Below are 7,606 nucleotides of genomic sequence, written 5' to 3'. Positions count from 1 at the left end.
TCAATACATCTCAACTGCTCCTTAGTTTTGAGAACACGTGGAGCACCCTAGGGCCTGCGCGGAGGATATCCGCACAGGCGCCAACAAAAATCCCGGAAGCTGGTGGTGTGGGTGAGATTTCTGGGGGGGGTTGTTAGAATATTTTGACAGAATTTTTCTCGCCAAACTAGGGAGCTGAGTTGGACGGGTGATCAAAGTGGATGCTACCTCGGAGCAAGCTACCAGAGGAAAGTATGTTTGTGTTTGTATCGAGATTGATCTAGGGAAAGTATGTTTGTTTCTATCATTCATGATTAGATGGTTTATTAAATACTATTCTTTCTATCTTTCAGGTAAAGCTTTATTGCACAGATGAGGTAGGATAAACCAATGGATCGGATCCTATTTGTGAAATCCCCTAGGATCCTAACCGGAAACCCATCTGTAGATCTGAGAACCTAGAATGCCAATAGAAGGAAGTTCTAGGTCATCTATGTTGAGACCATTGGATTGAAACTAGAACCAAAGGATATACATGGCAAAGAAGAAAGGTGCTTTACTAAGCTTTAGAAGGAGATCTAACATGAACACGGATGGACTGGGAAGTGCCATAGAGCAACCACCCTGAGAGACCCCTCCAAGTGAAATTTTGGGGGTGGGCTGCCTGAGACGACCATCCCTAGTGTCCGCAAGTGAAAAAGGGCCAAATTGAATATTTAGGTTTGTTGACCCCTATTTAAAACCGTTCTCACCTTAAAACATATTATTTGATTGCCTCAGCTATCAGAGAACTCCAGTGCATGCCAAAGAAGTGGTTTAGGAGATTTGAAAAGTAATCCATGATTTGTTTCGCAAAATTGAAGGTAAGATACTCTCCCAACTACTTGAGTCATCTCTTTTGATATTATAGATGAAGGAGATCAATTAGAGAAGATCAATCGATCAAGGAAAATCTCTACTTTGATTGGATCTAGCAATAAGAGTGATTACTCAATTGCTCTAAGTTCCAATTTTTTTAATTATGAATAAGTTGCAAAATTTTCTTTCTCTGGAAAATCTCTAAGAAGATTTTAATTTTGTTTTATTTAATTCATGGTTAGATTTGAGATCTAGGCTTGTTAGTAGTGTTAAACCACGTTTGGGGGAAGATTATAAGAACCCTTGGGTGATCTGGATCGAAGTCATCGGAAGTGAGCAAACAAGGCTGACTGAGACCTCATCGGGTTGCCATCCATGCACCCAACGGGGCCGCCCCCCTCCCGGTTGGGGCAACCACCCCAAGCTCTCCCCTTGTTGTCTAGGTTTCGAACCTAGTTTTTGATGGATAATTCTCTGATGTAGATCTAACTTAGACGATGAATTGTCTAGGGTATTTTGGGATGTGTTAGGCCATCATTTGGTATTCTTTGGAAAGGTTATATTCTACATTCAGGTGAAGGAATTCAACCATGTATACATATGTTTAAGGCATGAATTACTATCCAATATCCATGATGAATAATATATTGTTTCAATGTGCCTCTTTTATATTTATATTCATGTGGAATTGTATAGTTTCATGCTTTATCTTTAATTTGTAGAACCATGTTATGCTATGGATTGAATGTTGATTAACAAAGTGATGCATGGACTTAACCTAGGGTTTTGGCTTGACCATTGCCATCAGAATGTTAGAATGGTCATGTAGTTAGGATGGATATCTAGGGTGTCTACTTGCATTTGGCTAAGTGAAACCCATGCCCAGAAGAAAAAAGAACAATAGCCTGCCTTGCTCTACTAGTCAAGTAGAAATTCAAGTAGATGATCCTAGGGACCTTAAAAGAAAGCTCCGAGTGAGGCAGCTTGAAATGGAGTTGGGGCATTAGCAGGAGTAGAAGAATGTGATCTCGCACATTGGCTGGGGAGAATGAAATGCAAGTGAAACCTTGTCATGCCGTTACCCTAGCTATCGGCAAGATAATGAGGCCGAGTGACCTGCGGTAGAAGTGTTGGGTTGGTGGGTGCCTAAGATTGGTAACCAACCCGTGAGAGAACACAACTGCACTATGGGGGCCATTCATTGATAGGGTTGCATATGGTAGGATTGTGCTCATGGGCGCTTAAAACGGCTAACAAATCCGTGAGAGGACACAAGAGCTCCCCCCCCCCCCCCAAATCATATGTGGATGACCAATAGGGTTAAGGATACTCTAAGTTAGTTGGAGCCATAGGATATAGCAACCCTAGATAGGGAAAGACACTGAACCGAGTTGGTTGATGCTATAGGGGAGGTGTTTGAACCTATAACAATGTGATTAAATAGGCAACTCTATATTGGGCTAAGTATTGCCTTGCCACATGCCAATTCTCATACCAATGGTAGTGGTGAGAGAGTGTGGCCTAGTCCCTAGCCATGGTCAATGAGTAGAATGATATCCCTATACCTTAGTTTTAACGCCCAGTTGTACAGAGCTATTGAGGTTTGTGTGAAACTATCCAGAGGAGGCTGGTGGCATACCTTAATGCTTGTCTACTTAGTTAATTTCATGGTTAGAGTTTAGGTGTGTACACTGCATTGCATTGCATGGCATGGCATTCATCATCATTCGTTCTTTAATGTTCTTCATTATGTGGGTATATGTTGTTGATTGTCTCGTTGAGTTCGGTAGAACTCATCCCTTATGAAAATTTCTTTTTATAATGCTTTGCACGGTATAAGAGAATCATTTTCTTGGGGAGTTCAACACTAGCAGAATAGTACGATGAACCAACAGGAGAGAACTTCAAGGCACATGGAGACTCGTGCCCTTGTTTAGACTACTCCTATGAAGTCCAACCCTTCTAAGCATCAAGAGACCATGTTTGAGAGTGTGGTGGCTCTAATAGGGATAATTTCTATATTTTCTTATTTAATCATATAGTATCAAGACTTTTAGAGAGAACATTGACAAATATAATCTTTCAGTTTTGATCACTCTTCCTTTCATTTTGAGATTCTTTTGAGACTTCCTTAAGACTTAGACATTTAATTATGTTGGATTTATTACTCTTCTACTCATGATTATGTTATTATGTGGGTTGGTTTGTTGATTGTATGGTGAACCTGATCTTATGACTGTGGATCACTTCCCTTGGGTATTCAGGTGGATTTGATACCAGCTTGGGTGGATGTGACACTATCTGTTTATGGTGTTATTAAAACCCTGTTGACCTAGACCACCCAAACCCGCCCTAACCCTTGCCCGATCCTAGCCCAATTTTTTCACCTTGGAGGGCAGGTTTGGGTGACAAAATAATCAACCCTAAATAGGGTTGGGTTAGGTTCGAGTTTAGCCCACAGCCCAGCCAAAATGACCCGATGTTAGTTTAATTTAATTAAAGCTATATTTAAATTTTAAAATGGCTTTAAACAAATCAAGTATCTTTTTGCTTTGGTAAATTACAATCGAGTATCCCTTCTCTTTTGGTAACTAACAATCTCAATATTCCACTAACCATAAATTATCTAAACATATCTCCAGAAATTTCACGTTCCCAAATCAATAATCAAATATGTTTTCCTTAACAGGAGCAATCAATAGTATATGCTAAATAAGAGCAATCAATGTATGCTTTCCTTAATAGGAGCAATCAATAGCGGATAATAAATAAAAGCAATCAATGTATGTTTTCCTTATAGGAGCAATCCATGGTAGATATTAAAGATATATTTCCACAATATTTTCCATTATAGGAGCAATTAATGGTAGATACTAAAATATATTTCCTTAACAGGAGCAATCAATGGTAAATATCTAATATATTTCTACAAACAATTCCAAATTAATAATCATGCTTGCTTTCCCTAAATATCTAAATATATTTTCACAAATCTCACATTCCCAAATCAATATTCATGTATGCTTTCCCTAAATATCTAAATATGTTTCTTCATATCTTATGCTATATTTTTTCTCATTTTTATCTTTTACCCAGTTAGGTGATTTTTTCATAGGAGCAATCAATGGCAGATGCTTACAAAAGTGGGAGAGTGTGTTTTATATTATTAAGAGTAAATTGCATTGGCACCCCAAAATGGAAGCCATAAAGCACTGACACTTCAATTTATGTTAAAAAGCATAGAGACCCCAAAATTGAATTTTTATTGGATATATTTGTCTAATTTATCATTGAAAACCTTTCAGATATTGTTTATTATAGGGATATAACCAGTGATAAACAGTGATTTAACGGTTTTCAGTGATAAATTTGACAAATATATCTATTGAAAATCCAATTTTTGGGGTTTCTGTGTTTTTTAAACATAAAATGGGGTGTCAGTGCTTTAAGGCCTCCATTTTGAGGTGCCAGTGCAATTTGCTCTATTATTAATTAACCAATCAAAAATAAAAGTTAGGGTGAGGGTCAGTGTAAATCAGAGTCAACCCGACACTATTAGGGTTAATTAGGGCCAACCTGACCCTACCCGCCTTATCAGGGTTAATCAAGGTAGGCCAGGTTGGGGATTTTAGACCTGACATGGTTGGGTAGGGCTTGGGTTTCAATTTCAATCTTTAGGGTGGTCCCAGCCCATTGACACCTCTACTATCTTTGTCCAGTCACTGACAATAAATAGAAACCAACAAGTCATATTGTATGGAACAAAGAACCATGCAAATTCTCATTCCCAGTGACTGGTGGCAAGATTGTCGGCTTCCACAGCAAGGCAGAATGATATGTGGGCTGCAATAATTGAAGTTTATCTCCCTGGTACAAAGTAATAAGACTTAATATCTTATTAACAAACTCTAATACCATGATAAGAATTAAAAAAGACAATATTTTATTAATGAACTCAATAAGCTGAGAGCATGAGGAAGACCACAAAAGAATACATAGAAACACAAGATTATACAATAATGCAGTATACCATGGGACAGCTATATATACTACCAGGTTTCTTCACCTTAACACAAAGAGACTGATTAATTAATTAACGGCGACTAGGTGGAGGTGGAGGTGAAGAATTAGTGGATCCACATGATGCCCTGATCTCTCCCTCAGGTTCAAGCAGTACATTTACTGCTCCCATTTTGACTAGAGCAACAGCCAGTTGAGTATAGAAGAGCGAGTTATTGTTGGCTAGCATCTGCACGGTGGCATTAGTTCGAGTATCCAAGTCTATCTCTTGGTCAATTCCTAGGACACCTTTGTTTTCTTGAATTTGCATGAAGTAGGAGTTGTCTACAGTATTAACACTCAGCGAATTCTGATCCAGAGCAGCTATGTTGTCGTTTGTTGAGTTTTGAGGACATGTTGACTTCAGTGAGTTAAGTAGAACATGATTCATTGTTGGATCGGCCATTCCAGTGTTGTTGTAGTTGTAGAGACGATCACTAAAGGAAGAACAATGTGATACCCCTACTGTGTGAGCTCCTGAGAGTCACAAATAAACCCAGTATGAGATCTATTTAACATTAGTTCCAAGGCAGGAAAGTAACTGTTTAATACCATATCCATTTGTGCAGGTTTAAATATTAGTGAAGATCCACTCCACCCAGCCTATGCCCTCAACTCATCCACCTATACTCACATGAGTGTGGGACCAACACAGCCCTGTTCTGACATAGACAAAGCGTGAGTGTATGGGTCCCCCATACTCATGTGAGTGTGCGTAAGTGGAAGGTTAAATTGGGTGGAAAGAATCTGAATTCATTAAATATAGAAGTGTAATGTTCTTTATCTTAGAGAATGGTCTCTTTGTGCATGCAAAGGCCATCAAAAGCGTATATATATTTTCTTTGTTTACTTACCAATGAGAGCAACCATGTCTGAAACATTCATTCCTAGATTCCCAAATGCAGTAATAGAATCACCAACCGAAATTTCTGCTGGAGGTATTAGAGCCACAGCTTCGCTTGCTATTGAAATTAGACCATCTCTTCTCCCTGTTGTGACATTAAAAGTTTGTCCGCCACCCTACATAAACTCATTTCACGACATAAATCAGAAAGTGTCAAACCAAACTCCTTGCATGTACCATGTATACTCAGCATTAGTGTTTAGGCACAAGGGTTCCGTTAAAGAATTACACCATAAGTATCTAGTTTGGAATACTGTTTCTAACTAGTATTGTAGACAATGCTAAGTTTTATAGTTAATGGATTCTCCCATAAGACCCATTACACTATTGGTTATAACTAAACAGTAGCATATATTCAAACATAGGTTGTGTATAACTCAAATACTTCAACATGTATGATGACATCAAAAATTCTTTCATTGAAACCTATCAAAGATTCTTAACCACCTCTGCTATTATGATAAGAAAGAAAGCATAATTTATAAACAGCGTACCAACACAACTGCTTCTCTTGCAGCCATGACGATGATATCAGCACAAGAAACAACTCCTGGGCATTTATCTTCTAGTTCGGTTTTCACTTTGTCAATGACATCATAACCTCGGATATTTAGATTTGGAGGTGCAGTCTTCTCAGTTGTGTTTCCGTCTAAAAGTATTGATGCATCACATCCCTATTCAGATAAAATTGATATTAATATAGATAAACAAGCCTGACTGTAAGTAGCACAAACAGATAGTTTCAGTCGGCACTCTTGCGAGTTTCTTACCCTGACAAAGCAATCATGGAATTGCAAGCGTAGCATTGCAGCAACTATGGTTACGTCCGATGCATACTGCGTAGAGATAACATTTTGAACGATCTCCTCAACATTTGTACCATTGTTGGGACATCTTCCATTGTAATAGCCTATCTGCAGATCTGCATAACACAAACAAGTCCAGTTCACTAAAACTACCATACCAAGCCCGAGTGCAACTGTTGCCAAGGTTTTCATCATTGTTTGAACTCGATTTATGAGTACTTGAAAACACTGAAGTCTTAAGGAGGGAGACATGCCTCTTCTAGTATTTATAGAGTTAGTTAGGACTTGGTAGCTGAACATTGATGGTGACTTCTCCAACTTGCTAGGAAACGGATTGGCTGATCCGTTCTTGATGTTCTAGAAATGCAGCGTAGACGTGCAATCATGTAAGAATGAAGCAGAAAAATAAACTGAAATCCTAGGGGAATGCACGAATTTTATTTTTAGGGGGTTTGACTTGAGTTTTCATTTTATTTTATTAATTTTTTGGTTGGAAGAATATTAAGAATGAAAATGTTAGAAGCAAGAACTGACTCTTAACAGAAGCTTGACAGCAATGCTACAATGAGTTCAGATCCTTTCTATCATTCCTTTCACTTTCACAGTTGGTTTGACACAAACCTGCCCGTGCTACACCCTCAGGCACATGGGAGGACTAACAATAATGCTAGGCTCCTCTATCATAAAACTCACTAAGCATGCAAGAGGTCCGATCATGGAAGAGAATTCCTCTCCAACTTTACTAGAATAATCCAGAATCGATTGGGTAGGCCACCGAAAGCATTTACTATACAGATTTCGGAATATATTTAGTTTGTTTTTCTTTACTAACTTTTATTACAGAATATCAAGTGGAATTTTTTTCTGGAAGTGAGGCAAGTGGATTATTAAAACAAAAAGATGGTTTATATACCCAAATCCTTAGGTGAATTAAAAAGAAAAAAACCAAAATTTAACCACCCAAATCCATAGGACCACATTTTTTTTTTACCGCAAGTTG

General features: G+C 38.3%; 1 protein-coding gene across 1 annotated transcript; it reads right to left on the bottom strand.

The window, feature by feature from the left end:
* Window positions 1-4,930: 4,930 nt before the first annotated feature.
* Window positions 4,931-6,798, bottom strand: LOC149002482 (peroxidase 28-like). The gene is made up of 4 exons (XM_089138723.1): window positions 6,571-6,798; window positions 6,295-6,474; window positions 5,751-5,916; window positions 4,931-5,373 (listed from the first exon to the last, which is right to left on the bottom strand). Exons 1-4 carry the CDS (start codon window positions 6,796-6,798, stop codon window positions 4,931-4,933), a joined length of 1,017 nt encoding a protein of 338 aa, XP_088994849.1.
* Window positions 6,799-7,606: the final 808 nt, after the last annotated feature.

The sequence above is a fragment of the Hakea prostrata genome, chromosome 10 (assembly GCF_041222555.1).
Source record: "Hakea prostrata isolate BN-2017 chromosome 10, UWA_Hpros_2, whole genome shotgun sequence".
NCBI classification, from domain to species: domain Eukaryota; kingdom Viridiplantae; phylum Streptophyta; class Magnoliopsida; order Proteales; family Proteaceae; genus Hakea; species Hakea prostrata.
This window is presented reverse-complemented; position numbering and strand designations above follow the sequence as displayed.

Excerpts from the sequence above, each read along its gene's own strand:
- LOC149002482 (XM_089138723.1), bottom strand. The coding sequence starts at position 6,798 with ATGAAAACCTTGGCAACAGTTGCACTCGGGCTTGGTATGGTAGTTTTA. Across the intron at positions 6,475-6,570 it reads TCCATGATTGCTTTGTCAGG|GGATGTGATGCATCAATACT; the intron begins GTAAGAAACTCG and ends TTATCTGAATAG. Across the intron at positions 5,374-5,750 it reads AGACATGGTTGCTCTCATTG|GAGCTCACACAGTAGGGGTA; the intron begins GTAAGTAAACAA and ends TGTGACTCTCAG.